The 26,987-nt window shown below is 47.8% G+C and overlaps 1 protein-coding gene and 2 non-coding genes across 31 annotated transcripts; all 3 read right to left on the bottom strand.

Moving 5' to 3' along the window:
- Nucleotides 1-1,995: 1,995 nt before the first annotated feature.
- RCC1 (regulator of chromosome condensation 1) lies at nucleotides 1,996-26,823 on the bottom strand. 29 transcript variants are annotated; one of them, XM_070610506.1, is made up of 14 exons: nucleotides 26,736-26,813; nucleotides 25,665-25,693; nucleotides 24,884-24,924; nucleotides 17,482-17,616; nucleotides 8,834-8,915; nucleotides 8,240-8,305; nucleotides 7,130-7,317; nucleotides 6,769-6,948; nucleotides 5,849-5,945; nucleotides 5,630-5,752; nucleotides 4,966-5,121; nucleotides 4,598-4,717; nucleotides 4,107-4,259; nucleotides 1,996-3,140 (listed from the first exon to the last, which is right to left on the bottom strand). In XM_070610506.1, exons 5-14 carry the CDS (start codon nucleotides 8,904-8,906, stop codon nucleotides 2,965-2,967), a joined length of 1,332 nt encoding a protein of 443 aa, XP_070466607.1. In that variant the 5' UTR covers nucleotides 8,907-8,915; nucleotides 17,482-17,616; nucleotides 24,884-24,924; nucleotides 25,665-25,693; nucleotides 26,736-26,813; the 3' UTR covers nucleotides 1,996-2,964. The 29 variants fall into 29 exon arrangements, with proteins under 29 accessions (XP_070466607.1, XP_008518361.1, XP_070466613.1 ...); XM_008520139.2 differs by lacking the exon at nucleotides 17,482-17,616 and having other exon boundaries at nucleotides 26,736-26,815; XM_070610512.1 differs by lacking the exon at nucleotides 8,240-8,305 and having other exon boundaries at nucleotides 26,736-26,810.
- On the bottom strand, nucleotides 25,007-25,210 carry LOC139082128 (small nucleolar RNA SNORA73 family). The gene has a single exon (XR_011537858.1). It is a non-coding gene; the product is annotated as a small nucleolar RNA SNORA73 family (small nucleolar RNA).
- LOC139082129 (small nucleolar RNA SNORA73 family) lies at nucleotides 25,801-26,004 on the bottom strand. The gene has a single exon (XR_011537859.1). It is a non-coding gene; the product is annotated as a small nucleolar RNA SNORA73 family (small nucleolar RNA).
- Nucleotides 26,824-26,987: the final 164 nt, after the last annotated feature.

Genomic DNA, 26,987 nt, shown 5'->3' on the forward strand with positions numbered 1-26,987 from the left:
ACTCATTTCCAAATCTTTTCTCTAGAATCTGTCTGCATATTTCTAAATAACACACTTTCTCTTCATTTATAGTTTCAAAAATTTCAGCAACTGCCCCTCACAGAGGCACACTTCTCCATCTTCTGATTATAGTTTTTGTCAAAGCAATGTTGAACATTCGCATTACTACAACTTCGTAAATATTATTTATAGCTGAGCCATATGCGGTACTATGGTTATATTTGTTTTGGGGTAACCAAACAATGGTTGGGAGATGGAGGAAAAGATAAAATTGAGAGGACTTAATGTGTCTGAATACACAAAAGGAGATTTACACTTCTGTTATGGACATTGGCACTGAATCAATGATAGTTATACCATAAAGCTAAGCATGTGAAAAACAAGGCAATTATTAACTACAGGGAATAAGAAAATTTACAATAGTCATAACAGCAAACACTTATGGAGCGTTTACTGTGTGCCTGTCACTGTCCTAACGCATGTAAAGCATCTACAGAGAGCTTTATAACTCTTACGTGCAAGACAAAGAAAAGGAATTGAGGTCCTGGGCTCAGGTGGAGGCTGATTTAGATCCCAGTCTGGTCCGTGCACTTGGTAGCTTCTAGACTGCAAGCAAGTCTCTTGACCTCACAGGGCTCTTTCTGGAGGGACAGCAATAACTATTCTGCAGGGCTGATGTGAGGATTAAATGAGCTATTATTGCATGTAAAGTGCTCAGCACAATGCCTGGCCCATCTTAAGCGCCAATCCACAAGAGGTGTTATTAAGAACAGGGTACTTTCAATCTGCTCTATTGTCAAAAGGGAAAACTCCAGTAAATTTAATCCAAATGGACTTTTTTTGGGGGGGGGCAGGGGAAGAGTAGAAGACACACAAATGCTTCTCTACAAAGAAAATATAATCAGGGCCACCCTGTGGTGTAGTGAAGTTCGCGCACTCCGCTTTGGCAGCCGGGTTTGGGGGTTCGGATCCCGGGTGGAACTATGTGCTGCTTGTCAAGCCATGCTGTGGCAGGCGTCCCACATACAAAATGGAGGAAGACTGGTACAGGTGTTAGCTCAGAGCCAATCTTCCTCACCAAAAAAGAAAATATAATCAAAAGTGTGATTTTTCCCATCTAAGAAGTCAATTTCTAATCAGTACAGTGTTTGCATCAAAACTAAAAATTCAAGGGAAAACAAAAATCACAGAATACATTTTAAGTTATTTTACATCATATTCATTTTTCCAAGAAGTCCCTAACATCCAAGAAGAATCCTCCTGGTGCTAATAAAACTTTCCTGTTACACATACACAGACCTGTTGTATCAGCATTGTCCACTGTAACTTTCTGCAATTATAGAAAGGTTCTATATATTTCTGTGTTTCCAGAGTCCAATGCCACAGGCACTAGCTAAGTGAGGTTACTGAGGACTTGAAGGTGGCTGGTGCAACCGAGGAAGTCAACTTTAAATTTTTACAAATTTTAATTGATTTAAATGTAGATAGCCACATGTAGCTAGAGACCACCATAGTGGACAGGTCAGTTCTCTGATTTGGTTACTCAAATGCCTGTGAAAATCTACATTAATATGCATAAGGTGTCTGAAGAGCTACTGCGCACCTAATCATGTTTAATCAATTACATCAGGTGTTGAAAATGATACAACAGCAAGCTTAGTATATTTCTAGAGATGTACTGTACTTAAAGGTCTTGGTTTAGGATTAGAATATTAAAAGACCCACCCCGTGTTTTTCATATTATGCAACATAATTAAAAAAAAAAATCCAGTGATTCCTGAAACAGAAACACCTAAGCAAAAATCAATCAACTTTTTTCTCTTTTTGGATTTGTATGGACAGCTGAACATCAACAGCTGACTGGCACACACCAAGACATCCTGACATCACTGAAGTCGTAGACGTGACCAGGTTCATACGCGTAGCTTGTCTGCCCTTCCCAACACAAGCAGGTGCTCCCTTAAAAGAGCAGGGAGTGTGCAGAAAACAAATGGCCTGTTTTATAAAACTCTAAATTTATTCAAAGTGTTAAAAGATTTCACTCTCCCCTCCAAAATACTTTACATTTAAAAAAATCAAAACTGTTTTCTATTTTCTCAGCCACTGTCCAAGCTGCTGCCTCCCCTTCTGGGGACCAGCCTCTGCCCCTCCAACCCTCTTCCCCTCCCTCCCTTCACTATCAATATTGCTATAAGTTTGTTTATAAAACCCCGCTTCTCTTTCCCCCACCATGTCCTGCCCTGTAGGTGTGGCTTCCTTCCCAGATTTCAGGCCCTTGGCTGCAGGTGAGGCAGGTTGGACGGATGGATAGGAAGGTAATACCTGAAGAGCAGAATGCTTTGTGCTTCTGGGAGAAAGGCTGATTGGCTTTATTCTTGATCAAGTGGAGGATCTTTTTTTTTTTGCTCCATGGGCACCTGTTCAGGGCCAAATATTTGGCTTGGGGTTGCCCATGGCTGAGTAGCCCTGCCCCTTCTCCAGTTTCCCCCAGGCACAGGTCCATGACAGCCGGGTCTGATGACTATACCATTTGCCTGCCTGTGGACTGTGAAGGACAGAAGAGTGGCACATGACTAGAGTAGGAGCCCCGATTCTCAGAGTGTGGGCACCAAACAACCAGGGGAGGAAGTTTTGGTTTTTGGTAGGCAAACCAGGGTTGGCCAGGACCATGGGAGGTAGGAATGAGGGGGGAAAGGTCTAACCACATAGCTCTGGCATGAGCAATGTTCATTCTGATAAAACTCTCTCCCCTCTTCCATCCCCTCTTTATCCTGTAGGTCCAAGGATGATTCCAGACAGGAGGAAGAAAAAGACGGAAAAGATTCTGTTCTGCTGATGGGAAAAAGGCAGGAGATAACAGAGTCCTTGGGGCTGGGGGAGGCCTGCTGGAATCTGTGGTTGTCACGGCTTCCCTGTTCCGGGAGGGAGGGTGGTGGGGCCGGGAGCCAGGCCCTCAAGGCTTCATCAGCTCTGCTCCTTGTCCTTGACTAGTAAGACTGTGTGTTGGCCCCCACTGGACACAGATAAGACCACACGGTTCTCCAGCTGTTTGCCTGTCATCTCCACAGGGCTCCAGGCATCCTCCTCCTGCCCCGTGCCCAGCTGGTAGTTGGTGCCCATGCCCCAGGCAAAAACACGACCTACAAGGGAGAGAAATTTGGGCAGCTGTCTCTAGGATCTCTAGCCCCATCTCTCTGTAGTGTGAGAAGCCTAAGACATCAGCATGAATTCTCGCCTCAGCCTGTAGCAGCCTGGCAATGTCCCAGTCTCTGAGAGTTCAGGGAAGATGGGAGAAGCCAAGGAGATGATGGGTAAGAAAAGAGTTTCATCAACTAGAGACCACAGTCCTTACACACTGCCAAAGACGTCTCCCTGGTCCTAGGCATGGCATTCAAGGCCCTATATGACTGGCCACTCCCCAAACCCTTACACCCCGCCCCCTTCATTCCCAGGATCAGCAAGTTTTGAGACTGCTCTGGATGTCCTGTGCCCAGGACGCCCTCCTTTGCTTATCGTAAAGGACTGAACCTTCAAGGTGTAGTACATGCCTCATTTCCTCAGGAACTTTTTCCACATAATCCCAGATCCAGCATCTCCACCAGCCCCAGACTTCTTTTCAAAGCCTCCACGCTGTCCCACTCACCCACTCAGGCTCTGGCAACCACCTGTGCACACTCTCCTCTTCTGAGCTTGCCAGGACCCCAAATACTAAGCCTTCTTTCTCTTACAACTCCCTGGCAAGCTAGCCCATATTAGGTTGTACATAAAGGGGTCACCATGGTGGAAAACATAAAGAGAAGCTTGAGTTAGGGGTCTGGAGACCTGGGGTCAAGTCCTACTGCCTGTCTGGGCCTCAGTGATATATGCCCCTTTGCTGTTTTTCTCCTCTACAGAACAAACCACTTTTATTAAAATAATCTGTTTACTCATTTTATGTTCATCAAAGCCAGAGCTTCTGACAATCAGGAGAAAAGTGAAGTCATCACAGACACTGCTCTCTGCATCTCAGCTACATCTGATGACAGATGTCAGAGCTGGCTGGGCAGTTGGGTAAGAATCACGACCCCCAGGCCCCAACCAGACCGAGTGTGGGCAACCCCACTCACCATCCTTGGTCACAGCATACCCCACAGAGGCCCCACAAGCCACTGAGGAGACGGCAGGCAGCCTGGAGATGAGGGTGGGTATGCTCTTCTCCTCAGCACCCTCCCCAAGGCCCAGCCGCCCATACTCAGCCCGGCCCAGGCTGTATGCTCTTCCTGTGGGAGGAGGGAGAGAGATGAGGAGTAGCAGAGGGCATGCTCCAGGTAGGCCAGGTGAGTTCCTGTATCGGTGGGAGCTGGTCCCCATCCCCAGGGTGTGGAGAAAGAGGTCTGCAGTGTCTCTTCCAGTTTCAGGGGAGGCCTGGGAGAACCCCCATAGGCCCCCACTGAACTCATATTTGGAAGAGCACCAGGACTCTGGGGGAAAAGGGTGACCCTTACGGACCCACATCTGGCCACACCTGGAGCAGTCCCAGGTTCCAAGGACCATGGTCTCAGGAGTGTGGCCAGGTCTGTGCCTAGCAAACACTCCACCACCAACCCAAAGGTCCCACCTTCTGAATCCATGCAGACTGTATGGTGCTGGCCACCAGAGAAGCCCACCCAGGACTTGGTGGAATTCTTGAAGGATGTCAGGTTCTGGGGTACAAAGCAAGATTCTGTGCCTGGGGTTCCTGGGGGAAGAGGCCAGGATAGAGTTGTCAGGGGTGAGGGTGTCCGAGGAACTGTCCTTTCATCCCTCCCACAGTGAGCCGCACCCCCACCCCCACCCGGGTACGGACAGCCTCACTTTATACATGACAAAACTGTGGCTGTGAGGGGCTAGGTGACCCCACCAAGGGTACACAACAAATGAGTGGTAGAGTCAGGATTGGCACCCAGGTCACTCTGGGCTATGCTGGATGCTGGGCTTGAGACTCACCAAGCTGATGGTAGTTGGAGAGGCCAAAGCCGTATACATGGCCCTCGTGGGAGATGGCAAAGGTGAAGTAAGCGCCACAGAAGGCATCCTGGAACCTCACGTGGCCCCGGCTTCCCCTGGACTTCAGCATCACACACTTGGGGACCAAGAGTCGTTCTGCAGGCAGAGAGGAGGCCAGGGTCAGTGGCAGACACACACGGCCTCTCCTCTCTGCCCTGTGTTTTCCTCCATTAGTACAGGCCTCGGAGGGAGGCTAGGCAGGGACTCTTCTCCCTGTTATACAGAAGAGGAAACTGAGGCTGAGAGAGTCCAAGTGCCTCACTCAGACTCCCACACCCATAAGAGGTAACATTTACATGGAACTTACCATGTGCCAGATATTCTTCTATGTTAACTCATTTAACTTCACAAGAACCCAATGAGGTAGGTTTACAGGTAGGTAGGTTTAGAGACGAGGAAACTATGTCCAGGGTCCCATAGCCAGTTGGTGGTAGAACCAGGATTCAAGCCCAGGGTGGTCTGGCTCCAGAGTCAGAGTTCTTAACTACCACCGCAGGTCTATATGATGTAAGCCTCAACACACAAAGAGAATCCTTCCTGCCTTTGACCTTCATCAGGGGGTGGCTTGCCAAGTTGCCCCGCCAGAGGGACCTAAGCCACCTACCAAGGCCCTGCCGGCCACCACGATTAGCAAATAATTCAGGTACACGGCCCAGCTGGCCCTGCTCCCCGCAGCCCAAAGTGTAGAGGTCGCCATCAGCTGTCAGCATCACCAAGTGGTCATTTCCTGAGAGTGAGAAGAAGGCAGGGATGCAGAGCTTGTCTGTAAGGCCCAAAACAAGGTTCTCCAACTCCTGTCCAGAGCGAGTACCCCCAGACCCACCTGAGGCCACCTTCACCACAGGCATACTCAGCTGCACTTGCACAGGCACCATGCTCTTCTTCATGGGCTCCAAGAGCCCGATCACACCATTATTGTCCTGGAAGGGAGGGGCAGAGCACTCACCAGCCAGTCCTGCCTGCTCCTTACCAGCCAGATACAGGCTGGCGGGCAGCTGCAGAGCTGTCTGGTGAAGGGCACTGGTGGCAGATGGGGATAGAGGGGTGGGCAGGAGCCAGGCCACATAGTGAAATACTTATGAATGAAATCATACGTGGTCTGTGATTTGCATTAAAGTAAGGGGAGTTGGGGAGTGGACAGGAGTGGAGAGGAAACAAGTTTGGCCACAAGTTGATAATTGTTGAGGTGAGTAGACAGGTTTTCAATATATTATTCTGATTATTTTTATGTGTTTAAAATTTTCCATAAAAAAAATTTTAAAATAACCCTGATGAGGAAATAGCTCATCGGATTCCTTCATTTTTGACATTTCAAAATAAATTAAATACCAAAGAAGCAAAACAATTTTAATGCTGAATCTGCTTTTTAAACTACATTCCTGTCTTGGAAATTCTGAGATGTGACAATTTTCCCCCCAAATCCCTGAGAAGTGTGGAAGAGGGCTGGGCCATGGCGGGGTTGAAGGCAGGGAGACGGGTGAGGACAGCAGGCTTCCTGGATCAGCCTCAGCCCAAAGGCATCCTTGACCCACCTCTTGCCCAAGACACACACTTCATAACATCAGATTCAAGGAAACAGCCAGTGGTGTAGACAGGCCTGGATGAAGAAACCAGAGACCTGGGTCTGGGCCTTGATTTCCTCACCAGTAAGTACAACAGGGGCGCGGAGATGGGTTATCCTTGGGGCCCCACCAGTTAATTCTGCCTGCCAGCTCCCATGCAGTCTTCCAGACCCAGTCTTACCCGGAAGGAGCCCCAGAGGAAGACACGGCCATCCTCGGTGAGGGCTGCTGTGTGACTGTCTCCTGCTGACACCTGTACCACCTTCTCTTGTAGTTCCACTTTCCCGGGGACCATCTCTGAGCCCTCCACTGATGTGTCCCTTCCCAGGGCACCCTCATCATTGCAGCCGAAGGAGTAGACCTGTGCCCAGGATGCCCCAATTAGTGCAAGGTCTGGCCTCTTAGTCCCTTCTTGGTTAGGCCACTCCCTGTTCAGTTTGCCACCTCCATCTACACAGAGGAATGTGTGGCTCAAAGCTCCTTCCGCAAGCCCCCCAACCCCAGGCCCTGTCCAATCCTGTGCCCCCCTGCCCCAAACCTACCTGACCACTTTTGCTTAGACACACAGTGTGCATGCCCCCAGCCTCGGCCTGCACAACATCCTCTGGAATGGCCACCAGGGCTGGCTTCTTCCTTTCCAGCACATTCTCGCCCAGTCCCAGCTGGCCCACATCGCCCTGGCCCAGCGTCAGCACCAAGCCGGGTTCTGTGCTGTGGGACCTATGTGAGACTGAGGGGTGAAGAAGACAGTCCCTGAGTGTGTAGGATGACAGGAGAGAGGAGCGGGCACTGCATGGGTTCTGGGATCACACAGACCTGGGTTCAAGCCCCTGCTCTGCCACAAACCATTAGTATGACCTTTCTAAGACTAAGTTTCTTCATCTGTAAAATGGAGATAGCAACAGTACCCGTCTCATAGGTTTTTGTGAAAACTGAGCACTGTATTAACACGAGAGGGAGGAAAGGGAAAAAATGAGGCAATCGATCTTGTGAAATGAATCTTGGTGGGGAAGGGAAGAGAACAGTGGGGACACAAGATAGTTGTCCTGATTGGCTGTAAGTTTTTGGTCAGGAGCCATGGTGCCAACAGTGAGGGCTCAGGTAATGTCCACCCTTTACTGACTGCTTACTCTACTAATGTTAAATTGCTTTGTAGTCTTCCATATTACCCTACAGACCTTCCATATTTAAGATGTCGTTTTATAGGAATGGGAACAGAGGCTCAGAGAGGTCAAGGAATGTTCTCGGGGTCATAGAGCTAATAAGTACTAGAGTTTGCACTGAAATCAAGGGAGTCTCTCTGGGTCAGAACAGTCTCTAGCCTCCATCCTCAGGCTGCGACTTCACTGCTGGACCTAGTCACACTGAGCCCCTCCGCTCCTATTAGGGAGCAGACTGGCGACTAAACAGAAGAGGCAGGAATAAGGACCGACACAGGTTTGCGGACAGGCACGCGCCAACCAGTGGGCGGCATAGGGCCATCTGCTGGCCAATGACGGCCGCCCGCAGCCCAGAACAGCCAATGGCTTCCAGCCCCTCCCCCTGGGGGTGTGGCCACGGCACCCAGGGCTGCCGCGACTGCGCAGAGGGTGCCCTGGGCAGGGAGCCACCCGGTCGGGTTTTCTGGTCAGAAGGGCTCGGCCCGCAGGCACCTCGGCAGGAGCGGGCGCCCGGAACGTGGCGGGAGGCAGCGGCCCTCACTGCCTGGTTACGAGGGTCTGCAAAAGACAGACACTGTCTGAGTGTGGGTCCACAGTTCCCTGGCCCAGACTGGGGGTGGACTTCTCTCCGCCCCGTCTCCCTCCAGGGTCCCCGGAGAGGAGAGCACGGCCACCTCCCTCAGATGCTACCAGGGCAGGATCTCTGTCTCCTCACAACAGCCCAGCGAGGCTGGTGCTGTTCTCGCTTCTATTTTATGAATGGGGTAATCCAAGCTCAGCAAAGGTAGTGTCTTGCCCAAAGTGACTCAGCTAGAAAGTGGCAGAACCAGGACTTGAACTCAAGTCTGGAAGTCAGTGGTCCTAACCATAATGCATTACTGCCTGAGTGCTTTTAGACAAGTCTCTGCCCCTGTACGATCCCCAGACGGTGGGATTCAATGAGCTACAGGAGACCCTCCAGCTGGGTGGAGTTCCCATACTTCCAGGCCCCTCAGCTTCAAACGTCAGGGAGGAAGGAGCCTAGTCCCCGATTCCCGGGGCTCCAGGAGGCCACTCACACCGAGAGAGATGCCAAGGCCAACTTACCCTTCGCCTTCTTGCTTTTGGGGAGGGCATCTTCTGGAGGTGACCTTCTCTTAGCTATACGCTTGGGTGGCATGTTCCTGTCCTGAAAAACCCAGGCAAGTACTCCATGTCAGAAATGGCAATCGTTTTTCCTGCTCTATTTAGGCAATGTTCATCAAAAAACCCTAAATATGGTGACAAGAATTGCCCAGCAATTTGACTTCTCAGAATTTATCTGAGAACAAGAACAGAATAATAGATACACCCAAAGACTAAGTTCTACAAATATTCTCTGCTGTTTTCTTCATAACATTCAAAAAACACAAAAACAACAAAAAATGGAGCAACCCATGTGCTCAGGGACTGGCTAGATAATATACGGTATATTCACAACAGAACAGTATGAAGTCATTAAGTGATGCTTTTGCAGATTTATTTATTGAACAGGAAGATGTTCACCATTGCCAAATAACATAAGTAGACTGAAAAGCAGTCCAACATCCCATTTTTCAGGGAAAAAAAATGCATACACATGTAAAAAAATGTGTAGACAAATATGTGCGAAGAAATACATACAATATCAATAATGGTAACCTCTGGAAAATGGGATTATGGACAAATTTTACTTTTTTTTGTACCTTCCTATATTACCTAAGGTGTTTACCAAGGAGCATTACATGTATTTTTTATTTTATTGTAAAAAATTAAAACCTTGAAGAACAACATTAAGTGAAGTATCTCTCATAACTCCCCCAATCCTGAGATAACCACTAGTAATTCTGGTGATGCATTACTGTTATTGTCAGACCAAAAAAAGAGGAAGCTATTTTCATTAAATAAAACCAAACCAGACCATTTGTGCCCTTTGATCCAAAAGTGCCACTCCTGGGAGGAACCTGGCTTTCCTAAACAGTCCAACAAGAGATAAATATCGTATGTACACGAACACACAAACACCAGGTGTTACAAAAGGGGGAAAGGAAGTCACCTATGGATGACAAGAAGGGTGTAGGACCTGGGATGATGCAGGGCAGCTGACATCCCTGAGTGCTCCCCTCCTCTAACTGCAGCCACCTCCCCCAGGTCTCCATGTCTCCCCCGAGGCTGCTGAGAACACAGATGTTCTCCTCAGCTCTCTCAATTCCAATCCAGCCCAAACTGTGTCCAAAGCCTTTTTCCTCCACACGTGCAGCTCTGGAAAGAAATCTTTCTTGAGCCCTGGTCTTGAAGGTTGTGAAAGACAATCACATTGTCTAACCCTGGGCTTACAAACTCTGGACTGTGATCCTTCTGGAATGGATGGTTCGGGCCAGAGCACTTTCGAGTTATCCAGATGCAGAAATGGTATAGCACGGGGCAGTTAAAAGCACAGCCTCTGGAACTCGAAGCTAGACTCAGCTACTTTCTAGCTGTTTGACCTTGGGCTAAGCCATTTAATCTCTTCATGATTCAGTTTCCTCATCAGTAAAACGGGGATAATAATAGTTTCTACACCTTTATGAGTTGTAGGATTAAATGAGTTAATACTATAGAAATAATTACATAGAAAGTGTTCGATAAATTAATACTGGTGTTGTTATAACATCGAGGGCCTGCCCCAGGTAATGCTCAGGCACAGCTCTAATCTAACCCACCTCTCCTCCATTTTATAGATAAGGGACAGAGACTCTACCCAAGGCTACAAATGGAATGAGAACTCCAAGAGCCCTTCTCAGGTTCACCTGTGGGCCAAACCAGCACCCCTCTCCCGCATTCCTTCCTCCGCTCCTTCCAGTAGATCCTAGAGCCCCAGCCTCTCCAGGTCCCCACTACTTTATGGTCTATGAACACACAGCCAGTGGCCTCTGAATTTCTGGGCACATTTCTGCTGACTATCCCGAGGGAGGAGACCAGAGTACTGAAGATGAGGAAGCAGCCAAAGGCCTAGAACCTGTCCCGCCTGTGCAGGTGGAACTTCGACAGGTTGTGACTGGCCCAGCTCTGACTCTGAGAAGGTGGCAGTTCTGAGCCTCACCCAACTTTTGGTCTCCTGGGGTGGGACTCCACCCTTCCAAACTGCTTCTTTGAGACCCCTCTTTCCACACTAAAAACGCACATTCTGGGGGATTAGAGGGAACTGGATTCACCTGCCAGAGCTGTGGCTCGCTCGCCCCTGCTTTTGTGACCATGGTTAGCCAGCAGCCTCACCCTCTCTGAGCTGTATCCTCGTCTGTAAAAAGGGAGGCCATGACTACTTCTCTGGGCTGCCGGCAAGACTGAATGAAATGTCTGTGAAAGACTGCAGTGCTAAGCACACAGTAAGTACTCGGTACACACCAGCATTTATCCATTCATTCCACGAGTATTTACTGAGGGCCTATTACCACCGCTTGGCTTTGGGCCAGGTGTAGCAAGGACTAAGGAGACTAACCCTCTCCCTGTTCTCATGGAGCTGACATTCTAGTAGGAAAGAAAAAACACCAAATTATTAGATGGCACTGTGTGAAGGAGAGGCAAGGTGATATGATAAGAGAATAACTTAGGGTCACACAACAACGTGAACGTGCTTAATGCCACAGAACTGTACACTTAAAAATGTCAAAATGGTAAATTTTATGTTATGTATATTTTACAACAAAAAAAATAAAAAGAGAATAACTGAGATGGGGAAGAGAGTGGTCAGGGAGGTGACATTTAAGGTAAGACCTGAAATACAAGAGAAAGCCAGCAGGAGAAGACCTGGACAAAAGCGTTCCAGGAAACAGTGTTTAGGAACCTGGGGAGGCCAGTGCGACTGCAGCTGGAGCAGGATGTCAGATGGCACAGGGTGAGCAGGGGCTGGATCACGCAAGGCCTTAAAAGGAAAACAGAAAACTTTTAAGAATGACTTCACCAAATTTGCATTTTGAAACGACTGTTGTTCTGCCTACTGTAAAGAAAACGGAATGGACTGGAAGAGGAGGCCACAGCAGGCATCCACGTGAGAAACGAGTGTGCCTCGATTTGGTCTGAGGCAACAGAGAAAAGTAGACAAAACAGATCAACTGAGGAGACAGACTCGATTTGCCAGGGGATTAGATGTGGGGAGTGAGGAATCAGGATCCCCCTGGGAGCTTGGCCAAACACAAGGACTCCCAGGCTTTGGTTTAAATGATGGATGGTAGACTTCCGTTTAGTGAGATGGAGAACACGGTGGGACAAAGGAGAGGGACCTGGAGCTCCATTTTACCAGGTGTTTTCATTAAGTCTGAAGTGCTTAGGAGCCAACCAAGAGGGGATGTTAAGTAGGCAGGGCTGGGTGGGTCAGGGGGTGTGGGATATAACAGGTAGCCCTTGTTTCAGGTAGACAGCTTGTACTCCTGGCCAGGCTGGCAGCCAGTTCATTGTGTCCAGGGCTCTGTCCTGCCAAAGGCAAACCTCCCGTCAGTTCATCCAAATGACTTGTAGCAGTCAGCTGTGCCGGGGAGGGACACTGTGAAGTAGCATAGAAAAGCACTTACAACAATAAGTTAAGTGAAAAAACAGGAAACAGAATGATATCAGCACACTGGTACTGATGCTAAGCTGACCCGGAGGCAAGGCCTGGAGTGGAGATAGAAAAATAAATATGAGATGGTTGGTAACATGGGGCACCAACAAAAAAATGTGTTACTGTGGGTTGGGACCCACCCAGTGAAGATCTCCTTAGCCACCTGTGTTTTGGCTAACATTCTAGGGCATCTCACTGCAAGCTGGCCACACTGATCCCACTCTACAGATGAGGAAACTGAGGCTCAGAAAGGTGAAGTATCACACCCAAGATTAGAGGAGGAAACCAAGGTCTCAACCAAGTGGGCCAGACTCAGAGCTGGTGCCCTTGCCTACTTCCTCCGCACACTCCCGGGTCTCTCGGCCTGCCTGGGAACTGTCTCTCCTACCTTCCCCGCCCAGAAAAGACTGGAACTTGTCTCTGGTCTTCCTGCTCCACCCCCATCCCGTTTTACAAGTCATTCATGATCTTTCTAAATCTCGAGTCTGAAACAAGCTGCTTCCTTGCTCAGACTCCTCAGTGGTTCCCTCTGTCTGGAAGATAAAGACCCTATTTCTTAGCCTGGTATGAGGCCTCCAAGGTGCAGGACTGACATAACTTGGCCTCGTCCCTTACCTGTCACATCCTCCTTTCTCTTCCCACACAATCTCAGGCTGTTTACTGTTCTCTCCATTCCACTTGCATCTCTGGATCTTCCCATCCCTTATCCTACTGGAAGAACTGGTCCTCAGACTCACTTCCACTGGTAAACCACCTGTGATCCCTTTCCGAATCCTAAAGGAATCATTCTCTTCCAGGGAAATCAGGACAGACTTTTGCATCATAATTACTCTAATTTACATGTTTATCCACCATAACAATCTACTCCTTAACATATAAGCCTCTCTGGGGCAATGGCCACTCCCATATTCTATATGCCAACAAGCTTTTACTTCTGACAAGCTGAAAAAGAAGGCACTACCACTCCTATTTCACAGTAAAGGGAACTGAGGATCAGAGACGTAAATTTACTTGCCTAAATTCACACAGCCAGTAAAGGAGAGCCAGGAACAGAACTGAGGTGTATCTGATTGATTAAAAATAAATAAATAGGTCGGCTAAAAGCAAGCCACAATCCAGCAGGGGTGGAGGCAGCCTCGGTGGGCCTCCCCAAGATCCCCCATGAGCTTGGCCCAACACAAGCAGCAGAGGACAGAAGCCAGCTGAGAAGGAGAAGAGGGTGAGACCAGAGAGGAGACACTGAGGCAGCCTGAGAGGACGGGCCAGGTGGGTGATGGAGCCACTGAAGCACGTGGGGAAGGACACTGGGTACAACTCCCTGCTACAGTGCGGAGAGCACTGGCTTTAGAGTCCGACAGAGCTGAGTTCTCCTGGAGCTTGAGAATCTTCATCTCTCAAATGGAGAACGCCAGGCACTGCACAGTGCTGTTGTGAGCGATGCCGGAGGCAGGAAGGGCGATGAGAAGGCACCTTCTAAAGGTGGAACCCTGTGCCTATTACCCCCCTGCGTATCCTCCACTGCACACATCAGTCCTTTATACAGACGCCCTCTCTCGCTGCTCTGGGTGTGTTTTCCTAACCAGACAGTGAGCGTCTGGGCTGGGAATAAGTAGTATTCTTTTGTCCTCACCCCTCAACCCCTAAGAGACAAACATAGCTTCCATCTTTCTGGAGCTCATAGTCTGGGAGAAGAGTAAGAGAGACACAGTCACAAATAACTAAAAGTTAGATACAGAATCAGCTTCCACTAATAGGCACCTGTGGCGTGCCAGCCTCTCCCAGAATGCTCACACCTGCCCTCTGAGGTAAGCATGATCACCCTGGTTTTATAGATAAGAGGCTCAGTGGAAGGCAGCCCAGGCCACACAGGGGTGGGAAGAAATCCCAGATCAGGGCTGGAGCTCTGCCCTCCCCTCTGGGCTTCAGTTTCCTGTTTGGTGAATGAAGGCACACCAGACAAGACAGTCTAACAGGGGCCTGGCATTCCTGCTGTGACCCTCTGTGACCTCATTTCTACAAAGCGAGACAGAGTCCTCTCTGACCACAGCAGCTGTCCTCCCACCCCCACGTCAGGAGGCAGAGATTTGCTGCCAAACACCAAGGCTGAAGAATCTCTTTGTGAGACAGGTCCCCAGGAGGAAAGGGAGGAGAGGGGCTCATCTGTCAAGAAACATTTGCTGAGCTCCTGCTGTGTGCCAGGCACAGAGCTGGTTACTTCACCCCAGGGATGCTTTCCGGGGGATCCCCCAAAAGACAGAGCTGTGCCTGGCCTTATGTGTGTTCATTTTCCCCAGGGGAAAGGAGCTACAACTTCTACCAGATGCTAGAATCACTACTTTAGAGAATATACATGATGTTAGTAATCCTCACCATATACCTGTGTCATTTTACAAGTAAGGAAACTAAGACTCAGGGGGATTGGGAGGGGGGCCCAAGGGCACCCAACTAGGAAGGTGCAAAGCAGAACAGGATTCCTGTTCTTGGGATGTCTTCACAACAGGAGCCTGGTGAACTCCTAAGTCATCTTTCCAGACTCCATTCCCAGGCCCTTGGGTAAAACCTTCCTTGCCTCCCCCAGCCCGGCCCAGTGTTCCTTGGTCTTGCATTCTAGACCTTTCAAGACCCAGCCCCAGCTGCCTCATCTTGACACTCCCCTCCTTGTACCCTGTGCTCCAGATGCAAACCCCTGTGGTAGCCTTGACCACAGCCCTCACCTAATCCTTCATGCCTTGTACGTGCTGTGCTCCCCGCCTGGAGCACCCTTACCCCTCCACCTCAGGTCTGCCTGAATAACTCCAATGTTCCTTCAAAACTCCGTTCAAGAGTCACCTCACCTGCAAAACCCTGACCCTCCCAGGCAGGGTTGGGTGACCCCCTCCCAGTTGCGTATCACTCCATACCCTCAGCTTCTGCTAGGGCCCACAAGTCACACTTGGTTGGAGCATCTCAATTAATATCTAATGAATGAATGACTTGCCAGCAGCTGCGCCCCTTGCTCCACGGGCATACTTCGGTGATCACAGTGAGCCGTAATTGTGTCCCCAGACGGGTCTCCCCAAGGAGACGGGGAGCTCCGTACAGGCCACATGGGGCCCTTCTCACCACTGCAGCCCAGCCCTGCAAGCGCGGCACGGAGGAGACAGCCGGTAGAGAACGTGTAGACAGAAGAGTTGACGCGGAGTTCACAGCACACCTCTCCAACGGATCAAGAGTCGTCGTCCTGGCGCATGTGGGCGCTCAGATTTCTGTCCCTGCCGCAGACCCTCACCAGCCTACCCTGGAGCGCCTAAAGCAGACCCGCGCCGGGCAGGATTCCTCCCCTCTGTGCCATCCGCGTTCTCCAAACGAATGCTGGACACAATCGCTTCTCCCGTTTTGGAGAGGCAGCCCCGCCAGGGCGCCCGCCCCGGCCCGCGAGGAGCGCGGCTCTGCGCACCGCGGTCGGCGAGGTCACGGCGGCCGCGCGCACCGCAGCCGGCCGCGCTCCGGCCGTTTGAATCTCCCGCCTGCGCGGGCGCCGCGGGCCGGGCATGACAGGCACGGCGGCGGAGGGGCCGCGCGGCCCTCGCTCGGGCGAGGCGGGGCCCGGCCAGCGCCCGAGCGCCCCGGGGCCGGGGCCACACGCGCCCCCACCCGCGCCTTCCTGCCGCCCGGCTTCACGTGCGGCCGGCCCCGCGCGCCGCTGGGGCGCGCGGGCAACAAGCCCCGGTCCGCCGCGGACGCCCGCGCGCCGACGGTGGCCGTCCCGCGCGCCGCCCTCCGCCCGGACCCTCCGCCCGTGACGGCGGCGACCTACCTCGCTGCAGGTCGGCCACAAGGAACTCCTCCGCTCGCCGGCCCGGCCGCGAACTGCCCCAGAGCATGCGCTCTGCAGGCCTCCGGCCCCGACCCCGGGCCAGAAAGGAAAACAAAGAGCCCGGCGGCCCCTGGCGGCCGCCCCGGGAAGTGCAAGTGGCGCGCTCTGGCTGGGGAGCTCCTGACCAGGCTCTCTCCATCCTCGCCCGGGTGTACTGGGTGTGTATTTTGGAGACTCCAAACAGGGACAAGTGGACTGACAACCAGAAAGACTGCTTGAAATCGAGGTATTTTGGGGGAAAGTCTTGTGTGGAAGAGACTGTACGGAGGAAAGAGATAATGATCTTCCCTGCTCTCAAGAGAAAGATGAGAAATCAGACTATCAACAACTACACAGGGCTCTGACAAGGGTACGCACAGGGACATCTGGCTCAGCCTGAGGCTTAAGAAAGGCTTTCAAGTTAAGTCTAAGAGGGCAGGGCAGCCTAGGAGAAGCACCCCTTGCAATGACAGGAAGCAACGAAAGCCCGGGGTGGTTACGGGAAACTGCCAAGGTTTGACCGGAGCAGAGGGTGCCTGTGGGAATGTCAGGGGAGAGAACTGGAGAGGGACAGACCATGGCAGCAGGATCCTGTGTGCCTAAGGAATCCCGCCTCTATCCTGAGGCAATGGGAACTCTGGAAGGGATCTGAGCACGTGAGTGACATAACAGATTTTTATTAAACAAAATGGAGAACGGACTTGGGGAAAGGGAAACTAGGAGTTGGGGGAACAGGAGCGAGGGAGATCAGATAAGAAAGAAGATAAGGGGGGCCGGTCGGGGCCGAGTGGTTGGGTTCCCACACTCCGCTTTGGCAGCCCAGAGTTTCACCGTTTTGGATCCTGGGCGCAGACATGGCACTGCTCATCAGGCCACGCTGAGGCGGTGTCCCACATGCCACAACTAGAAGGATCCACGACTAAAAATATACAACTATCTACTGGGGGGATTTGGGGAGAAAGAAAAAAAGAGGAAGATAAGGGTGTGAATTGGGGTTGCCAGCTGGTGATGGAAAATAGGCACCAAGCAGACTACCCTCTCCTGTTAACACACTCCTTCTTCAGGATGGATTCGAACAGTCCTTGAGGATTTCAGGTGTTCCCCGAGGTGACCTTCAGGGCATCTGATTATGTCTGGAGGTTCCCCATGTCAGGGCAGTGAGCTCTGCTGAGGGTATTTTCTCCATTTCATATTGATTGTGACTCTGAAAGTCATTCTATCATACCTCAACTCTAGACGGACACTTTTGATGAGTGTTTACCAACTGAATTTCTTCGACTACGCAAAGCCCACCCCAAAGCACTGTCCATCTCCAGGGTCTCTTACCTCTCCAAGTTTACCTCTGCCTCCATCATGGACTTCTCTTTTGGATGATATCCTGTGAAATTTCTCCAAGTTTTACCCCTGGGGTCTCTGATCTCTCTCTGCTGTCTTCCTCCAAGATCTTATTCATTCACGTGACTTAAAGTAATTGTAAAATGATTATCATCACCTATTTCGTAAAACCCTTTGTGAACCACAGAAACACATCTGTCCGTGTCCATTAGCTTATTTGTTCATCACAAAACCCTCATGACATTTGGAAAACGAGAAAAATGAGGTTCCAAGAGGTTAAGCAAGTCCTCTGGGGTCATCATCCAAGTGGTAAAAGGGGACCAGAACTCTCATTCAGGGCTAAGCCATCACCTTTTAACTGAGAGGGCAGTTCTTCTCGTCTGGTTCTGACCTCTACCTTTCAGTCCTATGCCACTACCCCGAAGACCCAACACCCAAAATAAAACTCGTTTCCCATAATCTGGACTCCAACTTCTGCCTTCAAGCCAAGGTTAAGATTCTCTGAGAAGTATAGATTCAGATCTTAACTTTTCCGACTCTTCCCTCTCCTCTCCTCTTCATTTTTCTATTTCCGCCCCTCTGGTCTAATGCACCATCCTCCTGGCCTCTGCTCCCACCTCTCATCCCTTCCCCTCCATTTCATTCCACCTACATCCCCAGGTTAGTCTCTCTAAATCATGGCTGTGAGACCTTGCCCTGCTTATATATTTCTTCAGTGCTGTGCTTGGAGCACCAGGTGGTAAATGTACCAACTTGTTGATTTCCCATTTCCCCCTTAGCCTCTGTGCTGTACTCTGAAGGCCCCCATCCATCCTCATTCCTACCTTCTCAACTCTGTCTAGGCTGTTCTCCCTCCCAGGTGCCTTCCTACCCAGCTGAAACCTTGATATATTTTAAGGCTCAATTCAGTCCTCATCTCTGTGAAGCCTTCCTTGGCCCCACTTACCTTTTCCTTCTCTGAACCTAAATATCTATTTTGTTTCACACTCTATCATTGTTTTATTTGTTGAACACAAACCACAGTAAGGTGAACTGTCAATTGAACCTGACCCAGAACTGACACAGATAGAAATAGAAAGACATTAAAAGTTATTATAACTGTATCCCATATGTTCAAAAGTTAAGTAGACACATGGAAGATATAAAGAGACCCAAAGTGAACTTCTTGACAATATCTAAGAAGACAAATACACTGAAGAAGATAATATCTAAGAAGACAAATACACTGGATGGGATTAACAATAGATTAGATACTGCAAAAGCAATGATTTGTGAACTTTAAGGCATAGCAATAGAAACTACCCCAAATGAAACACAGAGAGAAAAAAGAATTTTAAAAAAGTGAATTTAGCATCAGTGAGCCATGGAATAACTTTAATTGGCCAAATATACATGTAATTAGAGACACTGAAAACAAGGAGGAGCTGGGGACAGAAAACGTATGAAGAAATAATGGCTTAAAAATGTCCAAACTATGAACCTACACATCTGTGGTGGTTAATTTGCATCAACTTGGCTAGGCTTTGGTGCCCAGCTGTTTGGTCAAATACCAGTCTAGATGTTGCTGTGAAGGTATTTTTTAGATACCATAACATTTAAATCAGTAGACTTTTTTTTTTTTTTTTTTTGAGGAAGATTAGCCCTGAGCTAACATCCACTGCCAATTCTCCTCTTTTTTGCTGAGGAAGACTGGGCCCTGAGCTAACATCCACGCCCATCTTCCTCTACTTTATACATGGGATGCCTATCACAGCACAGCCTGGCAAGTGGTGCATAGGTCTGCACCTGGGATCTGAACTGGTGAATTCTGGGCCGCTGAAGCGGAAGGGGTGAACTTAACCGCTGTGACACTGGGCCAGCCCAAATCAGTAGACTTTGAGGAAAGCAGATTATCCTTTATAATGTGGGTGGGCCTCATCCAGTCAGTTCAAGGCTTTAAGAGAAGGAATTCTGCCAAGGTTGTCTCTGGGTTCAAGACTGCATAATCTGGGATTTCCAGCCTGCCAACCTGCCCTACAGATTTCAGACTTGCCAGCCCCCACAACCATGTGAACCAGTTCTTTAAAATAAATATCTATCTATCTACACACATACATTCTATCGGTTCTGTTTCTCTGGAGAACCCTGACTAATACAAAATCCAAGAAGCTCAAGGAACTCCAAGTGCAAGTCCATCAAAATCAAACCCATCAAAACCAATAATAGAAAATCTTAAAAGCAGTCAGAAAAAAGATGTTATGTACAGAGGAAGAAGGTAAGGATACAACAGAGGAACAAAGGATACAATGCAAACAAGATGACAGTGGAGCAACAACTCTCAAGTACTCCAGCAAAATTATATCTAGTAAAGTATATCCCGCAAAAACATCTTTCAAAAATGAAAGTGAAATTAAGTATTTTCAGACATACAAAAGCTGAAAGAATTAATCACACACACAGACACAAAAATCACCAGCAGACCCATAGTAAAAGAAATGTTAAAGGAAGATTTTTGGGCAGAGAAAAGTGATACCAGATGAGAATTTGGATCTACACAAAGGAATGAAAAGCACTGGAAATTTAACTGCATGAATAACTATGAAAGATTTTTTGGGGCTGGCCCGGTGGCTCAGCCAGCTAAGCGCACGTTCCGCTTTGGCGGCCCAGGGTTCCCAGTTCGGATCCCAGGTGCGGACATGGCACCGCTTGGCAAGCCATGCTGTGGTAGGCGTCCCACACAGAAAGTAGAGGAAGATGGGCACAGATGTTAGCTCAGGGCTAATCTTCCTTGGTAAAAAAAAAAAAAAGATTTTTTCTAATTGCGTGTTTAAATAAAAATAATGTATTATGGGTTTTGTAACACATATAGAAATAAAATACAATAACAAAGACTGGGGTGAGAAATGTAAGATTTCTGTACCACAGTAAGTGAAGTGATACAGTATCAATCAAAGGTAAACTCTGCTAAGTTAAAGATATGTACCAAATTCTAAAGCAACCACAAAATAAAACAAAGTTATGGCTAGTAAGCCAACAAAGATAAGATGGAATCAGAAAAAGATACTCAATTTTTTAAAAAAAGGCAGAAAAAGAGGACAAAAGGAACACAGAATAGATGAGACAAACAGAAAACATATATCAAAATGAGAAGACTCAAAACTAAGCAAATTAATCATATAAAAGCAAACAAGATCTAAACACTCCAATTAAAAGGCAGAGATTGTCATAATAAATTTAAAAAAACAACACAACTATACACTGCCTGCAAGAAGTGCACTTTATATAAATATACAAATAAGTTAAAAGTAAAGGGAGGGAAAAGGCATACTGTGGTAACACCAGTAAAAGAAAGCTGGAGTGGCTATTATTAATAGGAGACAGTAGATTTCACAGCAAAGAATATTATTGAGATAAAAAAGGTAATGATAAAGGAGTCAATCAAAATGCAGAATCCTAAACATATACGCAACTAATAACAGAACTTCAAAATACATGAAGCAAAAACTGATGAACTTGTAGGAGAAATAGACAAATCCACAACTACAGCTGGAGATTTCAATACCCCATTCTCAATAACTGAGAGAACATGTAGGCAGAAAACCAGCAAGGATACAGTAGACTTGAACACTTTCAATCAATTAGAACTAACTGACATTTTATAGAACACTTCACTTTTCTTTTTTCAAATAACAGTACAACACACATTCTTTTCGAGTGCGCGTGAAACATTTACCAAAACAGACCATATTCCAGGTCACAGAACGAGTCTCAGTAAATTTAAAAGGATTCAAGTCACACAAAGTATATTCTTTGACCACAGTGGAATTAAAGTAGATACCAATGACAGAAAGACCTTTGGAAAACTCCTAAACATTTAAAAACGAACACTTTTTAAGTAGCCCACAGGTCAAAGATGAAATCAAAAAGGAACCTATTCCACTAAACGCCTATATTAGAAAAAAAGAAAGGTCTCAAATCAATGACCTCAGCTTCTGTTTTGGGAAACTAGGAAAAGAGGAACTAAACTCAAAGTAAACAGAAGAAATAAATAATAAAGATCAAAGCAGAAATCAAGGAATTAGAACACAGAAAAATGGAGTCGTCAACCAGTGTTTGCTATGTATCAGGCATAGTACTAGGTACTGAGTTTACACATAGGGTCCTATTCCTTGAGGATTCCCCAACTAGTAGGTTAGATGACTATCACCTGAAAAATAATCACATCAGAATGCTAATTATCATGATGGAATGCTCAAGGTGCTGGTCCTGCCTGGGAGAGAAGCCATGCTATATACTTAGGGGAATGGGAAGTGAGGATGGAGGTTGCGAGTTCAGGGTCTAGAGACACAGACCTTCAATTCCCACTGTGTGACCTTCGGCAAATAATCTAACCTTGATTGTCTTCCTCCTCTATTATAAGGATTTAATACAAGTCCTTGCACTCCATAGGGCTGTTGTAAGGATTAACGAATGCCAAGCACATGGCAAATCCTCACCAAATATCAAGTACTAGCATAAAGATGTGGGTTCCATCCATCTGAGGGAAAGACATGCACAAAGAAAAGGGGGAAAGAGGGAGGCATGGCCAGGGAAGGGCTCTCGCTCCCTAGGACTATACTCATCTCCACTTAGACATTTTCCAGAGTCAAGTAAAGCTATGCACATAGCAGGTTTATAATTCATTACAACTGAGACTGAGTTCTTACAGTGCAGTGGTTACTCCATTAGCTTAAAACAAGAGTTCTGCGGTTTAAACTAGGCGGAAATATTTTTCGAGGTGCGACATGCGAGCACAGGTTCTATAGTCAATGCCTTGCTCAGACTCACGCTCTATCAATTACTGGCTGTGTAACGTGGGCAAGTTCCTCAAATCCTCCAACTTCAATTTCCTCATCTGCAAAATGGGCACAAAGAGACTGCCTACTTTACAAAGGTGCATGGGATATTAGATGAAATAACGTATGCAGACTCCACCCCACAGCCTTCTTCAAGGCTAATAGTGTATCACATGGTCTTGGAGTTAGATTCAAATACTGTTACTTACTAATTAGGTGATCTTGGGCAAGCTACTAACCCCTGAAATCTTTCCTTTTCTCTCTTGGAAAGGCAGGGGGTGGCTCTCAGTGAGATAAGCCTGGTTTACTAGTGGACAAATGGTGGTAGACTTTATTCAGTAATACTCGATACTATATCCCTAGCTGTTTGCGTGGGAAGTTAGAGAATTTTAAACTCATTGTACTCATTGAGACTGTAAGCAGCTTTTTACAAATATTAACTCACTTAATTCTTACTAGAACCCCAAGATGTAGGTACTTTTATCATCCCATCATCCCCATTCTAGGGATGAAGAAATTGAGGCAGAGGTTAAGTGGCTTGCACAAGGTCACATGAACAGCAAGTGGTTTTATCAGAATTCAAACCCAGGCAGTCTTGACTCTGACTTAACAAAGACTGTCGATATGCAGAAAAAGACCAGAATAGTCTGGAGGTCTACAGGGAGGTTAAGTGGCAAGCTGAAGCTTGAGGAAAACACAGCGGGACCTAGAATACAGCCTGACATCTTTGCTTTAGCTACAGTTGGACACCATGAGAAATATTTCCTGCCCAGCATCAGCTACCCAGCTCTACCTGATAATTTATACCAAAAACCCTATAAATCCTCTGGCTGTAAGGAAAAAACACTATTCATTTTACTGAGCATCTTCTCTACCAAGACAGTACTTGGTAATAATACCAAAATGAGAGCTGGACAGAGGTGGTCCTGGGGAGAGAAACAGGATCCTGCCTTGCATCCGGCTCCCTCCGCCAAGTCTGCAGGGGTTTGATGCATTTGTAGAGGCTCCGCTTCCTAGTTACGGATGTGGGCAATTATCTAGCCTTTCTGTTCCTGGATTTTCCCACTTGAAAGTGGATTAGATTAATAGGTACCCAAATTGCGGAGATTAACACCACAAATGCTTAGAGCAGTGCCTGGCACAGATAAGCATTACAAGTGTTGCTACCAGTTCAGGCAGATGACCTTAGGCCTCACTGTACTCCTGTCAAAACACCCAACATCTTCCAGAGTTATTGTCCGTAATCATGGCTGTTCCGTACTCACTAGTTCTCAGCACCCTTATCCTCTTGCCCTGAATACTGCCTTTCAGACTGTCCACCTGGCCATCCCCCATGGCAGTTTGGGCCATGATCCAATAACCCCCCATTCCCTTAAACCCGGCTCCAATGGCTTCAGGAGTTTACTCACCCTATCTTGTGAAATTCACTCATAGCCCAACTCAGAAACCACTCTTACCTTCTAGGTGGTTCCCTACTAGTCCCCATCCTTCAGGGCCTCGTTTCCCTCTAATGCTGGCAGCTTGTACATGGGCTTGACAAGGGTTCCATTGTGACTCATACATCATTCACAGGTAGCCTGACAAATCTTCAGGCCCAGGTGTACCACTTACAGATCGCAGAGGCTTTAGTATTAACAGCTGTGTCTTAACATTTGAACCAAATCATGTAGTTGTTAACGTCAATTTGCCTGTACTACATTATGAGAAACTGAAGACAGACTGGTCCAATTAGGAACTTGGATCTATCATTCAAAAGCCACGTCCAGCGGCCTATGGTATCATCTGAGAACACACCTAAATTCATTAGAGACCAGTGCCTTAACCATTTCCCACATTTGAATTTAACTAGCTATCTGACTATAATGAAAACGAGATTTACCCAAGGAGCTATTACATGGGCCCTATGTAACAGTGAGTCAGAATATGCATTTTCCCAACACTAAACAAGTGACAATACTAAGCTAAAGAGAACCAATCAGGCATCAACTGTAGTATTTTTTCTAACAAGCAATTCCAGCCATAGAATGCTTTTTAGCTGCCAGCGATCACATTTCCACATAAAAACGAAGCACACAAATATGCATAATCATCTTTATTATAGTTTATAAAAACATTACAAACGGATATGGATTTCTTAAATGAAAGGCATCTAAGTTCTGCTTTCTGTTCAGGTTTAATAGTTAGAAAATCCAGTTTACTAGAGAAGGGTAAAAAAGGCGATGTAGTATCTTAGTGTCATTATGGTAAGTTTTCAACTCACAGGCATTCTGAATGGGTCTTATGGTCTCTGGGCCTCCTAGGCCAAAGGACCATAGTCATAACAGATCTGCCCATACTCAGTGTCTTCTGGAACTCTTCATAAATTTTTGTGGGCACCTGGCCAATGGAACATACTATTACTCTACCAGTTCTGAAGGTTTGGTTTTAGGGCTACACATTAGAATTTGCACTTTTAACCTCCCGTTCCCCTTTGATTTAATCTAAAGGGCAGTTTTTAAAAGGAGTCAAATGCATCCAAGATTATAAGATTTTCATATTGTCCACCTTATCTTCCAAAAATAGTATATTAATCACTTTACCAAGTCTCTCTGCCAAAGTTTGGTGGTGAGGTTCTTCTCTCCTGAATGAAAATGGAAAAAAAAAAAAAAAATAGAGGATTAGACTCATATTTACCATCTTACTTAAACTGCAAATTGTATAGTAGATGTTTCCTGCATGGTTTGTCTCCTCAGTCATGGTCCACAGGACTCTGAGAAGCTGTAGGAATATGCAGGCGCAGACTCAAGGCCCGGCTTCATCTCCAACGTTGTGGAAAAGGACTGTACATCACGGGGCGGAGCCCTATGCTCCCCTACGCCACCTGGACAGAGCCCGGGGAGAGTGACCTCCCGGGGTATCCACGTTGGAACGCCTGATTAAACAGCATTATTACCCCTCAAAACATTTAAGAGATTTCATCCCATACTACACATGTAGATCTGAGACTATTTCATGGTTCATCTACTGAACCCGTTATTCATTGTAGGAATATGCATATGCGCAACTTGATCTCCTCTATGGTGGAAAGGATTGTCCATGATACTGAACTCTTACCTTCTTTACACACATGGAGGAGACACACGTTATATGGCTCATGCGCAAGTTGTGCTACCTGACCTTGGCTATGACACCGAAACGGTCAGTTTTTTCATTTGCAAAGTAGAAATCTTCCTCATCACACGAGAATTAAAGATGTAACAATGTATCGAACAGTAGCATCATGTTCGCGAAAGGAACTAAACTCAGAATGGTTAAATGTTTTACGCAAAATACTGACAGGCAAACACTGATGAGCCAAAAGCAACCCGTAGTTTTACTCACCTCAAATCATTTGGAATCTTGAGCAAACACTGCAAAACAAGGTAGGTAAAAGCTTAATCCAGCAGTACCGTAGAACCGATCAAAGCAAATTTTTCTTTCACTCCGGATCTACTTAGATCCAGGTGCGGTGCTCTAGAGCTGTTTCCTGCATGGTTTGTCTCCTCAGTCATGGTCCACAGGACTCTGAGAAGCTGTAGGAATATGCAGGCGCAGACTCAAGGCCCGGCTTCATCTCCAACGTTGTGGAAAAGGACTGTACATCACGGGGCGGAGCCCTATGCTCCCCTACGCCACCTGGACAGAGCCCGGGGAGAGTGACCTCCCGGGGTATCCACGTTGGTTACAACATTTTACTTAGACTACCGTGCTAGGAATTAATTTCATCCAGCTGATAGCGACTTCCCAGGGACATCCATGTAGAGATGGATCCTAAACTCCCGAAGTGTCAACGAAAGTCAAGTTCAAGGCCAACCAGCAGCCACACATCAGTAATCTGAATTAACTTTCAGCCAGGTACCCCAAACATATCCAGAAAGCCCAACAAGCCATTAGCACGCTGCCAAAGAAACGGTAAATGCAGAACCGTTGATACGGCAATTATAGCTCATGCATTTTTTAACCGACCATCTGGGGTCGGGGTTACCCCAAATCGTTAAAACAAGTGGCAGCAGCATCAAGAACCGTCCGTTTCGAAATCAGAACTCTGAAACTCGCATGGGCGTCAGGAATGTCCTGCGGACACTGCACTGAGGCGGCCAACGCGCCTCCTAGGACGTAAGGTTAACAAACGGCGCAACAGGGAATAGCGAGAAGGGGGCTGAGCGTTTAGCTGTCGGCACGCAGTAGCAGCCCTGCAGGCCTCCGCGTTCCCGCGCTAGCAGCCCTCGGGGACGGCCCAGCCCCGCGGCTCGCGCGGCCTCGGCGGCCCACCCCCATTGCAGGGGAAAGTTAGCTTGCAGGACGCCGCTGAAGCGAATCCTTGCAAGTTGTAAGACGCCCACAGGAAGTCTGGTCGGCGGACCCAGGATAGCAGATCAAGTGCAGACGAACCACCCGGGTAGAAACACTCACCAAACAAGTCCACAGTGCAGCGTTAGCCCTCTCCCAAAAGACCGACTGGTCCCCCGGCATCCGTATTTATAGCTACTGAAGCGCGCGGAAGTCAAGAAATGACCATTGCGCCTGCGCCGTGCCATGCGCAGTTAGGGAGTTAGAAATTCGCTAAGGGTGCTGGGAATCTACTTCAGGTTAAGCCCCACCCCTACCTGGCTCAGAGTCCTCTCGCGACACTAGACCCTTCGCGCGGGACTTTGCTGTTGAATG

The sequence above is a fragment of the Equus przewalskii genome, chromosome 2 (genome assembly GCF_037783145.1).
Source record: "Equus przewalskii isolate Varuska chromosome 2, EquPr2, whole genome shotgun sequence".
In the NCBI taxonomy this organism is placed as follows: Eukaryota; Metazoa; Chordata; class Mammalia; order Perissodactyla; family Equidae; genus Equus; species Equus przewalskii.

Bases quoted from the DNA above. Each gene is read 5' to 3' on its own strand.
- RCC1 (XM_008520139.2), bottom strand. From the start codon at position 8,906: ATGCCACCCAAGCGTATAGCTAAGAGAAGGTCACCTCCAGAAGATGCC. The intron at 8,306-8,833 runs GTAAGTTGGCCT...TGTCTTTTGCAG, and splicing joins CAAAAGCAAGAAGGCGAAGG to ACCCTCGTAACCAGGCAGTG. The intron at 5,753-5,848 runs GTGGGTCTGGGG...TCTCACTCTCAG, and splicing joins TGTGGTGAAGGTGGCCTCAG to GAAATGACCACTTGGTGATG.